The following is a 13,287-nucleotide window of genomic DNA, read 5'->3' on the forward strand; positions in this document are numbered from 1 at the left end:
ATAGATGAATTAATTCCCCACTAACAAATCTAGGAAAAGAACAAAATAAATCAAAAGAAAATAAATCAAAGAAGGAAATAACAAAGATAAAACCAGGAATTAATGAGGTACAAAACAGAAAAAAAATTCAACATCTACTCCTGATTAAAAAAAAAATAGAAAATAAAATAGGAACTGATGGCTACCTCTTTCGATAGAACCATATTCAGTTGTATTGATACAACTGGTATGTTTGATCTCAATTCTTTCATATTATCCTACATTGACATTTGTATATATTATACTTGATGGTATTTCTTTAGTGTATCCTTTATCTTTTTAAAAAAATTTCTTTGGGGTTTTAGGAAAGTTTGTATTTTTGTTCCAGTAGTTCTCTTTATATTAATACTTTCTGTCATATTATAGAAGTACATAATCTCCATTTTTCATAACTTTTACTATCTGGTCTATCACTTTTAAATGGTATCTTTTAACTCCCACCTATTACTTATACAATAATCAATAGCTATATAGATGTGTACACTCATTTCCCTGTTCTCTCTCCCTTTTCTTTCCATCTTTCTTTAGTTGCATTCCATTTCTGTCAAGATACATGATTTTATTGTTCTACCCATGAGTAATGGATTTATATTTCGTCAATTTAGCTAAATTGGAAGTTTTCCAGCACTCAATTCCCTGCCGAGTTATGGGTTATCCTAGACCACAAGAGATACTTTGTGAAAGAAGTGGAAGGTAAAAAAGGAAGCATCAGCTTGGAAGACGGGTGCAGGGCACTAGGCTCTACTACAGTTCACACACACCTTGCAGATTTTCTGCTGCCTATCTTTACTGGTGTGGGATAGCAGCTGGGCCCCAAAGCTGCACCAGCTCCTGCCAGATCTCCTCCCTCGGCTTCTCTAACTCCTAGACCTGGTGAGTGTTTAGCTCCATGACGAAGGGCACCAATTAACTCTGCTGGTCACTTCATTAAATTTGAAGCTTCTGTGGGTTCCTGTTAATGTTTGCAGGTTGCAACTACTCCTTCTCTCCCCTACTTCATATCCATCTTTTCTTTTCACCTGCCAGACCTGACTTCAAGTTGACGCACTAGACATAGAAGTAACAGTCACATGTAGACTAGTTAACCAGCTCCCACAATTATATAAGGTCAAGTGCCTATAGGAAATCCTTTATTATTTCTATTACTCTCAGTGGTTCTGCTTCTTTGATCAAACCCTGACACACCAAAACTTTACAACCTCTTTTTGGTCTTAGCTCTAAAATACACGTATGAAACCTTCAGCCATCTATCTGAGTTTCCTTAGTCACCCCTGGTTAGAAGCAGCTCTCCCTCAAAGAGATTTACCACAGAGTAGACTCACACATGCACAGTATTCTGAGTTCTTGGATAATGAAAATCGTTTCTCTAACCCTAAGAGATTCTTAAAAGACAGGTGGTTGGATATAACATCCTTGGTTTGTACCTTCTCTACTTAATTCTTGAAAATGTTCTACTGTTGCCTTGCTTTGCACATTTGTGAAGTCTGTCTAGTCTAATTTTTTAGTTATTTTTAAAAGTCATCTTTTTAAAAGACATAAATGACTTTTTAAAAGTCACCGTTTTTCCTGAAGGCCCTGAGGATTTTTTATAAAAACATCTTCAAACTGTAATAGTTTTACTAGGATACTTCTTGGGATTTTCTAGGTCAATTTTCTCTGGTAGCTGGAAGGACATCTCAATATGTATATTCAAAGTTTCTTTTATTTTTGAAATATTCTCCTGGATTCTAATTTTAGATATTAGTTATAGTCGGTTTTGATTTTCTTTTTAGAGTCTCCAAGTAGTCTTATGTTGGACCTCTTCTGCTATCTTCCAATTCAATCATTTCATTTTTAACCTTTTTTACTTCTTTAATTTTTTTCATTTTCTATGTTTGCTTTCCTCCTGATTTACTTCAATGCTCCTTATTACATTTTTATATGCTTTTACTATCCCTTAGGCACCTTGTAATTTAGTCTTCATTTGATATAATTCTTACCTTTTTCTTCTATTTCTTTTCTGAGTTCAATAAACACATTTCTTCCTTTTTTTTCTCTTTTTGATCCATTTTTGTTCTCAGTTTTTGAATTTCTGATTCAAGCTGTTTTTTCATTATTATAAAATGATGTTTGAGGATATGGAATTCAATATGAAAGACTGTGTTATGGTTGTCAATTTCGTGATCATTTTTTAAGTGAGACTTTTCACCAACATTTCACCTTCAAATACATTCCCATCCTTTAACAGTTTATGTGGATATGTTCTGTTTTTCATTATTCCTATGCATTTTGTGGACAGGGCTCTCAGTTTGAGAGCACCCTCTTCTGACGGTTCCCTTTTTCTGTGCAGTTTCATTTTTGGATAGCACTGTTGGAAGGAGTGGTTGATGTGTATTTTGCCTTTGCTTCTGCAAGATCCTTAACTTTTCCCTCTTTTCTTTTTTCTCTTCAGGAGACACTCTCTGAAGGAAAGCACACAACTGTGTATCTGATTCCCTCCCCAAGCAATGCTTCTCTAAGGCTTCCATTCTGAATCTTTCAATTTTTCAAGAGCTAGTACTATGATCTACTCTATACAAACCTGTGTTCAGTATTTTGCATTTACTGTTGGAGTTTCTCTTTCCGCAAGTAAGGGGGTTACTGTGTTTCACCAAAGATCTCTGAACCATTCTATTTTTTTAATTCTATTTTAAGCCTCCTCCATCCCTGTTCTTAGCACCTGCAGGCTTGCAGCAGGACCTTTAATGGAATTCTGTTTATTTCTCAACTTACAGGTAACTTGAAGGCCATGATCTCTGTCTCCTAGTATTGCTGAATGCAGGATCAAGTGTGGTTTTATTTACTCTTTGTTGTTTTTATGTTTGGAGGGGAGCAGAGGACAAGTGGGGAGATGAAAAATCAGGTGGCCATTCATTCTTCTCCAAACCGAAAGTAGCAGATTTTTGTTTTTGATGTCAGATTTATTGAGAAATAATTTTAAGTTCTGTCCTTTGATACCTTGTTAATTAAATAAATATAACTGAGTCCTAAGACCAGCCTCTTACTTAACAGAGGAAAATGAGAAGTATTTCCAATAAGGTAGGAAACAAAGCAAAGATGCCCACTGTCTCCTGTATTATTTAACAATGAATTGGGGGGAGGGGTATTAGCTGAAAAAATGGGACAAGAGAAATCAATTACAGATATAAGAATTGGAGATTTTCTTTGCAGATAATATGAGAGTATGTTAAGGACACTCAAGAGGATCAGTTATAAAACTAAACTAAATAACAGAAGATTCAAGAAGTAGAATATTAAATTAACACAAAAAAATCAATAGTCTTTATATACCTAAACAAAAACCAGTTAGAGAACACGATGCTTGACAAAACTTCATTTATAATAAATAGCTATAAATATATGAAAAGATATTCAACCCCACTCAAAAATTCAGTTTAAAACTACACTAAGATATCATTTCTCACCTCTTAGGTCAGTAAACATTTAAAAAATATGTCAACATATTTTATTAGAGGAGTGGTGGGGACGTGGCACCCTCAAACGACTAGCAGGAATCCAAACTTGGTCAACCCTCCTGATGCATATTTTTGGCACTATCAAAACTATATATGCATTTAACTATGACCCAGCAATCCACTTCTAGGAATTTATCCCTAAGATATACCACCAGCAACACGAAAATATATTCACAAGATTATTCACTGTTCATAACTGCTAAATACTGGAAACGACCAAAGGGCCAATACATAGAAGAAAGGCTGAATAAATTATGGCGCGCGCACACACACACACACACACACACACATACACACACACAAAATACTAATATGCAGTTATTAAAAATAATCAGGAAATTCTTTATATGGAATGTCTGCCAGAATAAAAAAGTGAAGTGCAAAAAAAATATTTATACTATGTCACCTTTTGTGTAAAATTAAGAAAAAAAGAAAGAAAGAATGAATGAGAAGATATGAACAGGAAGAAGAGATGAGTGTATGAAACTATACTTTTTGTATTAGTTACGTCTTTTAGGAGCATGTTAAAATTTTACATACTCAAAATCTAACAAAATCAGCAAAAATGGGAAAGGCTAAAAATACAAAGAGAAACAAATTAGTCTAGCTGTACTTAAAATGGGTAATATAACCTCATGGGAGAAGGGAGAAGCTACTCTAAGTAATTGTTGAAAGAACTAGCAACGAAGACATCCCAGTAGCATTGAGTACATCTAGTGCCTAGATCTTGGTTTCTCGATACTCCATACTGAAAGGAATGAGAGCTCCTTGGAGAAATGGTAATTCAGGGGTGGGAACAGGAAAGTAAATGATGAACTTAGAAATACTTTGTTGTGACAAATAAGGAAGTGCTCGAAGAATGATAAGGACATGTCAGAAGGATATAGATGATAGCCTGAAGGGGATCTCATTAGTCAAATAGGGACAATTTGAAAATCAAAATAGTGACAGTGGTGATTTATAACTCAATGAATTAAATAAGAATCCATTAGTCAAGTCCGTATGTATTTTATATATGTAATATATAATACATATTATATTATACATAATATATATTTTTTCACTCTGATCAACATACCCCAACACTTCTTTGAAGGAACGATGATTAAGGTGAGATCTGAACTATGAGAAGGTGCCACCTAGGTGAAGAGAGCAATAGAGGAGATTCCAGAGACAGAAAACTACACATGCAAAAAAGGGTACGTGAAAGAGAGACTGAAGACTAAAGTGACTAAAACACAGAGAATAAAGGGGAACATGGAACAAAGTAAGAACAAACATACACATAGGGTCAGTCTTATTGAGTCACAGTAAGGATTTAGATCTTTATCCTTAAGAGCAATGGAAATCTCATTGAAAATGAAGTGCAAATCTCAGATACTTCAAACTAAATTCATGACCTTTCCCTCCAACCTTGTCCTTTTTATAGTGTTTCCTTTCACTGAATGGCACCATCACAAGCCAGAAACCTACCTAGGATGTCTCTGTAATACCCAAGCAGCCCTCTCTCGTCACGCATATTTAATCCAGGACCAAGTCCTGTTGATCTTAACATCTATAACTTGTTTCAAGCTATTATCATGTCTCACAGAGAGCACAACAATGGCCTTGTCACATATCTCTTACATCCATTCTTGTCCACCAGTTAGTTACCCACCCAGGAATTGGACTAACATTTTAATGAACAAAAATTTGATCATGTCACCCTCTTCTAGAAAATCCTTCATTAGCTTTCCATTGTTCTTAATATAAAAACCGAGTCTTATTTTTCCAGCATCTTCTCCACATCCTTCTTCCCCCTTTCAGGGTGTTGTAGTGGCCTGGCTTTCCTTCAGTCCCTCAAGAACGTCATTATTCCTCTTGCTTTAAGGCCTTGACACTTAGTCCCTGGGCCTGGAATGCTTTTACCCTTTCTCAGCTAGTAAAGCCATACTTACATATCTCAAACTCAATTTTACTCTTAAGAAAGCTTTCTTTAATTTCTCCAGATTACGGTAAACACCATTATTTGTTTTCATAGCACCCTGTAATTTTGTTTCTCAGCACTAATCAGAAATTACAAAAATATTTGCGTGATTATCTGATTATAAGTCTTCTCCGTTAGACTGTAATTCCTATTATTTAGGGACTATGCATGTTTTACTATTCACTAATACATAGTAGGAAATAAATGAATAGACAGGACACAAATACTAAAGAAATTTATATATTTGTATAGTATACTGTGAATGAAAAAGGGGCTCTGTAATAAATCAGTGACCTAAAGTAACTTCACAAGGTGATCTGATCATAAATTCCCAAATGGGCAGGTCATGGTAGGTAGTCATGCCCCAGGCCTATAAAAAGGTTTCTTTGCTTCAAGCCAGCCTTGTCCACTGTTCTTGTGCATCTAGTTAATATACCTTTGAAATGTCAGAGTAATCTTCTTTTTCAGGCCCCTCAGAGCCATAACCACCCTCAATGGAACACATGACCTTGTAATCCAGTCATAAAGATTTCCCTGCTTTGCTTTCTCCCACCTTAATGTAAACTTTGCTATGTTCCCTCCTTAACTGCAAATGTATAAAAAGAACTGCAAAACTGTCATTCTCTAGAATATTTGAGATCTTGCTTCCCAGCATGACATCAGTTTGGCTCAAATAAACTCATAAAAATTCTCTGCATGTTGGGTCGTTCTTACGTTGACAATATAAACCATATCATTGTCTAAATAGAATATATTGATCTTCATACAAAGACAACAGTCAAATAACAATGCCTCCCATTTTCTCAGTTAAGAACTTTAAAGTAAGTATAGATTTTTCTTAAAATATTTGTTTTTCTATTAATCATACACAATAAAAAGTAAAATGTAAAAGATGCTTCACTTTATGACTCTTTTGCCAACACAAGGATCAAAACTGTTCAATTTTAAATTAAATAATGACGAAAGAAAAGAAAGAGGGAGAAGATGGAGAAAAGAGAAAGATGGGGAAGGGGAGAGGGAAGATGAAGGAAGGAAATGCAGAAAGGAGAAACCATGTAAAAAGAGTAACTGCTTCCAAGAGATTAGTAATAACTTTAAAAATCATTTTAAAAGCTTCAGAGGTCTTAAATTTCAGAGTTATAGCTAACTGTACTGAATTACAACTGTATATAGTAATATATACAATATGTATATAATATAGTATACAATAGAAAGTATAGTTTAATCATAGGCACTATAATAACTTAGTTAAACGCAAAGACTGAAAATATGTGAGGAGTTCCACATGTTACAAAAACTATAAACAGATATTGAGATCTAAAAGACAGGCACGACTTTACTAGGCAAGAAAGGATGGGGTCATTCCAGGCAGAGAGAACACCATGTGTCAGGGCCTTCAAGCAAAAGGAACAAGGACACTGAGAAACTGAGGCAGGCTAGGTAGGCGAGAACACCCTCGGGAAGAGAAGAAGGGAGTGGGGAAGAAGAGTGTGGAGATGTAGGATTTTAGACTTTATAGAAGAACAATGGAAACATGAAATTAAAGGATCAAAATCACTGAAGCAGAGATCAGAAGAAAATTTGAAAATCTTTTAGAAATTCAAAAACTGACATTACCCTGGATCTACATGAAACACTCTGAAAGTCTGCCATAAATTGGCCAATATTTTCCTCATACTTTAAGCACACAGAATAAAAAATATATGGCCTGCTGTAAAAAGAAAACAGTGTCTGCAGAAAAGAGTTAACATAGCAGGCCTTGCTGCTGTTCTTTCAAAGGCTCTGCTTTCAGTAAGGCTGGCCCTTGCCTGGATTTCAGGAGGGTCCCTTCCATTCCCGTAACTGATAAGAGGGGCTCACTATGCCTAAACTGTTTGTATAAATACTGTGGTTTATGCTGAACACTTGCTTTCCTTCTGGGAGTCTAGGAATTTTGGTACTTGGAGGCAGGCAGAAGCTGCCTATGTGGCCAGCCCCCAATAAAAACCTTGGGCAGTCTCCAATGAGCGTCCCTGGTTGGCAGCATCTCAAATATGTTGTTACAACTCTTTGCCAAGGGAGTTAAACCGTCTTGTGAGACTCCACTGAGAGAGGACTCTGGAAACTTGCGTCTGTTCTCCCCTAGACTTAGCCCTATACGTCTTTTCCGATTCTGCTTTATCTTTTTGCTATAAATACAGTCATGAGCGCAACTACATGCTGAATCCGTGAGTCCTCCTAAAGAATTATTGAACCTGGTGATGGTTTTGGGAATCCTGACACAAAATGAAATGCTATATTGACGCATTATAAAGTTTAGATTCACTATAAAATTTAAAATGCATTTTTCTAAGTTTTAATAAAGCATAAAACAGAAAAATAGTATATACTACATAATACAAATACCAGCATGTACTCACTGGTGTTGTGGGATGTAGGTGTTTAAAAGTCTGATTTAATTATACACTAACATACACTAACACACACACACACACACACAGAGCAATCACATTTTAAAATATACCAAGTTTTCCTAATAGTTGTTTTCTTACAACTAAGGACAACAGTGTTTTTCCTTAGATAAGTTATTGTGCTAAGTTTGTTTATAACATACCATTAATGAATCCAGCATGAAAAGGTAAAAAAAAATTTAGGAACTCTCAAATAGTAAAGGAAAAAAAAAACCAGATACCTTCAGTTTAATATAAATAAGTACTAAATTGTTACGAATTAATAACCTTAGGGCATAGCTACATTCTTTAAAAATGTTTGGAGATGGAATCATTAGTTATTATTAAATACAGTATCTTTTCACTTTTTGTTTTAAACATCTGCATTTATAATTTCTCATATGATACTGTGAAAGTGATACTGGCCACCATTACAAACCTGACTTTAAAAGCTGTTTACAGAGGAAGGAGACTGGGTATTACACTGGACCTCTTTCAGGGTGTTTTTTAATTAATAAGCACTTCCCCACAGAGCTGAGCAATCCTGGCTTACTGACTGATAAGATGAACTGAACAATCCAAGGAATTTAAAATAGGCTGCTGAATGTCACTTCAAGAACTATTAGCATTGCTGCAAATACGTTCAGAAACATATCAGATAGTAACAAGACCAGACACTTAGCTCCAAAAAAGCAAATGAATTTAGTGACAGCTTAATGAACTTTCATGTGATAATATCTGGGTATGCTTGCTTTTGTCACTATGAACTAAACTTAGCTTCTGAGCAACATAAAAACCTTTTAAGTTATCAGCATTTTCATATAATAGCATATTACTGAAGTAATGTTTTTTTGAGATTACAATGTTAAGACCACTTACAAAGTATTTTACTTTTCAGAAGTTTATTTGTATGTAGAAAAGTTTGTTTTTTGTTTGTCACGATGTGCTACAAAAATGTTTATTCTCACAAGATCAGTGACCCTCTCACCTTTTTATCCATACCTAGAGTAGAGCTTCTATTAATTTAAACCTAATCAAATAGAATCTTTAGTTTCATTTACCCAATTCTCTTCTTAGAAAATGAGAAAAAAATTATCTGAAAAAAAAATCAAATTTCTAAAGTAAATACTAAGTATAATGTCTTACAGCTTCAGAGTTTGCAATACCGTAAAAGAGGATTTCCTAATGTGCTTTGGAAGACATTAACCTTTATAAATCATTTTTTCATAGCGCAGGGTCAAAGGAAAGCCGTTATATTTTACATTCCAATATTGCTCATGTCATTCGAAATTAAAGGAAGCCTAATCACATTTTCTAATAAGAACTTTAAAACTTAAACCTTTATTTCAGTGAGAAGAGTATAAAATTAGTCAGTTTCAATTTTCATAGAATAAATTTAGGTAAGTCTAGATATATACAAAATGACCTTTTAAAAATACTTGATTACGAAAAAAGTAAATTATGTCCTTACCCTTACAGAAAAACATATACTAAATGCTATTTCTTTAGGAAGGCAAGTCAGTACCACTAAACTTACCTCTTTACAAAAAGGCAGATAGAATCTTCATAGATTAGAAATTACTTTTAGAATTATTGAAGTCTTACCAAATATTCATTCTCCTATGAGGCAAATGAATCAGCTACTCTTCCAGTGCCCATGCCAGGGCAGTCTGTTAGAAACCAATTAAAGGGCAGATACCTTTATCAGAGTAGGTGTCTTCTAAGGCTTGGAGATCAGGCAGTAGGTGAATACAATTTATGCAGCAATAGGTGAAGAAATCAAGGATGATCACTTTTCCACATAGATTCTTGTAGACAGAAATAGGCTCTTCTGTGTTCAGCCATTCTAACCCTGAAAGTTACACAAAGTCAATTATCATGAGTAAAGGAAAAGGCAATTTATCTAAAACTTTCCACTAAAATGTGAACCACTATTATTTCCAAGGAGAGGACAGGTGCAGGGAGGGGGTTAGGAGAACAAGGGGAAATGGCTATAGTGGGTGTCTAGAAATATAGCGAGAAAACTACCAATCTCTTTCAGAAATAGTGTTACAATCTGTGTGTGAAAGGAAGTAAGGTCAACATATTTACGCAAAAAAAAAAAAAAAAAGGAAATATCAAATATTAAGAGGGCCTAAGTACACAATTAGGTACAAATGGGCTACTGAGAATGAAGGTCAACCTTAAGAAATAGCAAGACATAACTAAATATCAAAATAGAGCAAAATGGCAAAATAAAGTATAAACATACAAAATACCTAAGCCAACTTCATAAGACAAAGAGCAGAAATGCTCTGGATTTGAATGAGATCTTAAATACAAAATATTTTAAATACAAAGGTAAGCAAAATACACTGTTATTATAGATTTCACAGAAGCGACATTAATATTGATGAAAGATGTTTCCTTTCCTCCAAAGAAAAATAAAATCTCATTAATCTGTTCTTTTGCAAATTAGATTTTATAATTACTTGACCATGATTTACAATTTTAACTATGTACTATGAAGATTTTGTTAAACTTTATTAAAAGTATAGCATCTTTAAGAAAACAAGGATAATGAATTTGTTGCTTATAGGTAAATAAATGCAGCTACTAAAACAATTATGCCTTCTTAAAAAAGTATAGTTAACATACGATATTTCATCATACACTGGAGCAGGTATTCAGAAATATTTTAGAAACTGAAAGCCAGAGTTGCGTAGAACAAGTGAATAACAGCTAATGACTAATAATAGTAACTGGAGTTACTCAATTTTAACAAAATTCCAAAAAAATCTGCAAATCAAACTAATATTTCTGCCATTTAATCCAATGTAGTGAAGTTTTAGGGTACAGTGATCTCTTAACTATCCATTTTAATAAAGTGTTAATTGTATACCAGGTCAAGTGATCATATAAAACTTCAAACTAATTTTCTATTTTACACCCTAATTGCAAAATATTTATGAATCTGTCTTTTAAGTTTATTTTCTATAAATAGTCAACAGTGACTTAGATTGGAGGAGGGGGTAGGGAAAATATTATTACATGCCAGTTATTAGGTGCTTATCAGGCTTAATAATAATAAATTTTATAATAATGACAATGAATATAATTTAAAAAGCTGCTAATATTTACTGAGCTTGCCTATGAACTAAGAACTTTAGATATACTACCTCCAATGCACGTAATAAATCTGAAAAGTAAATACTCATTCTTACAAAAAACTTATACTCATTTTTATAAGTGAGCAAAGTAGGTGTGGAGAAATCAAGTAACTTGCTCAAAATCTCGCAGTTAACAAAAGGAGTAACTGGGATTTAATCTCAGGTCTCTGAATCCATCCATTATACCACACCGTTTCCTATAAATGTGCTTCTTTTAAGAAATAAAATAAGCATACTGTTTCTGAGATAGTTATGATATGACTTCTTGATTAGTTTGCTAATAAAGAAACCAAGAAAAAACACATCTCTAGTATTCTGTTCTCAATAAACAGATCTACCAGAAAATTTGATTGTCAAATACGAAGCCTGACTATTTTGTTACATTATTTAGCAGTCGTAGGGGTCAAATCTCATGGTAATAAAATACTCACTGTAAATACAAACAAGAAAATAAAAACACTGACCTAAATCCTAGTTGATGGCCTGCTCTTTTATAACAGTGTACTATACAACTAACTTCTCACAAAGGTTTTTAAAAGTATGTATATGTATGTAATCTTTTAAAGTTTCTTTGACGGGATAAGTACTCATGCACCCAATTCTTCTGGAAGAATTCTGCAATATTTCAAATCCGGTATAGAATAACAGAAAAAATAAGCACTTTTCAAGGTGGAAGAAAAAAGGTTTGAAAAGACACACAAGACTGTTGTCAGAGGTAAAGTTCCGATATACCTCCCATGAGATACTGAACCCTGCCACATCCAACCAATTAACTATACATGTGGTTTCAGTGTCATGCCAGGAGACAAGACAACACCACCAGGCAAAACAATGACAGTTCCAACCAAAGAAGGTAAAGTAGGGTTTCATTTACTATAGGAAGATGTGCTTCACAAAATGCACTACTGGAAATATTAATTCCCTCACGTTCCAAACACTCACAGAGCCGCGATTCAAACCTTGGAGATGGGTCACAACTGATTCAGATTTTTAAAATTACAAGTTTCACGACTTGGAACAGGGAAGTGTGATACAACTAAGAAATCGAGCAATCTGGGGTCTCTACAATCCAATTCTGGCAGATATTAGTTGGTAGGCCCTTGGCAAATTACTTAACCTCCCTGTGCCTCAGTTTCCTGAAGCGTAAAACAGGACTAAGAGCACCTCAGTAGGTTGTAGGGAAGATTAAATAAGTTAACACTCTTAAGTGTTTAGAACTGTGTATCACATAAGAAGTGATCAGTAAATGCTAGCTACTAGGATGATGCAGAAAGATGAGGATACTGAGACTGAAAAAGAAAAGGCAGGGTGGCATGGACATTTTAGTCATTGACAACCCGGGTCACTAAACATCCATGGAATGTTAACCTAAGACACGGGCGGGGCTCAGGTCACAGGGACGAATATGCAGGGCTCCGCCTTCCAGAAACCCACCGTCTGCCGCCGCTTCCGGACACCGGGGCATGGCAGAGCCCCCCAGCCGCAGCTGGGGTCGGGCAACGCGCCAGGCTCGGGAGTAGCGGCGCCACCCCGCCTCGCCCACCGCTTCGGGGAGGGCGCCGTCCCCGAGGAAGGGGCGGTTCCGGGAGGGGTCCCCGCCGCGAAGCCATGCCCTCACCTTCCGGAAACTCGGGCACTAACAAGTCCTGCTCCCAGCCGTCCACCTTCTGCAGATATTGGTAGACCAGGTTATTCTTCTCCTCCTGGGTGACGGCGTCGAGCAGAGCGTACTCCAGCGAGGTCTGAGCCGGGAGCAGGCCCGAGAGGCTGCAGCTCCTGGCTCCGGGGGCCGCCATGTTCTCTCCGGACCGTCCAGAGGCGGCCGCGGCCCGCGGGATAGGCTCCTTGGGGATGAGAGGAAGCGCTTCCTGTGCTTTGGTTCCACAACGGCACATTCACCTTACTCCCCACCAGCCCCAAACCACACTAAGGACCCTTTTTCCTTCTGTAAGTGTGCATTCAAGTGCTAAAGGACTGCAAACCGCTGCAATTCCCGGGCGCCTAATTAAACTACCGCTCCAAACCGCCCCGCCCCTTCTAGATCTTCTCGCCGCAGCTGAGGCTGGACATTCAGAACGCCAGATTCAACACAAAAAGCCCCCTGGGTTAGCGTTCTAAAAGCTCAGAGAGAATCATTCCCCACCCTTCACTTTGAAAATTAGCGGACTTTAGAACAAAAAAATGAATCCATGGGACAAAAAAAAGGGGGG

The 13,287-nt window shown here is 36.1% G+C and overlaps 1 protein-coding gene across 1 annotated transcript in view; it reads right to left on the minus strand.

The window, feature by feature from the left end:
- NHLRC2 (NHL repeat containing 2) overlaps window positions 1–13,222 on the minus strand; it is a 56,555-nt gene extending 43,333 nt beyond the window's left edge. The window contains exons 1-2 of the mRNA XM_039871157.1: window positions 12,696–13,222; window positions 9,628–9,780 (exon numbers count right to left, since the gene is read on the minus strand). Coding sequence (XP_039727091.1) covers window positions 9,628–9,780; window positions 12,696–12,972 — 430 coding nt within the window. The 5' untranslated portion in view covers window positions 12,973–13,222. The remainder of the gene's footprint in view (window positions 1–9,627; window positions 9,781–12,695) is intronic.
- Window positions 13,223–13,287: the final 65 nt, after the last annotated feature.

The sequence above is a fragment of the Pteropus medius genome, unplaced genomic scaffold (assembly GCF_902729225.1).
Source record: "Pteropus medius unplaced genomic scaffold, Ma_sr-lr_union100, whole genome shotgun sequence".
In the NCBI taxonomy this organism is placed as follows: Eukaryota; Metazoa; Chordata; class Mammalia; order Chiroptera; family Pteropodidae; genus Pteropus; species Pteropus medius.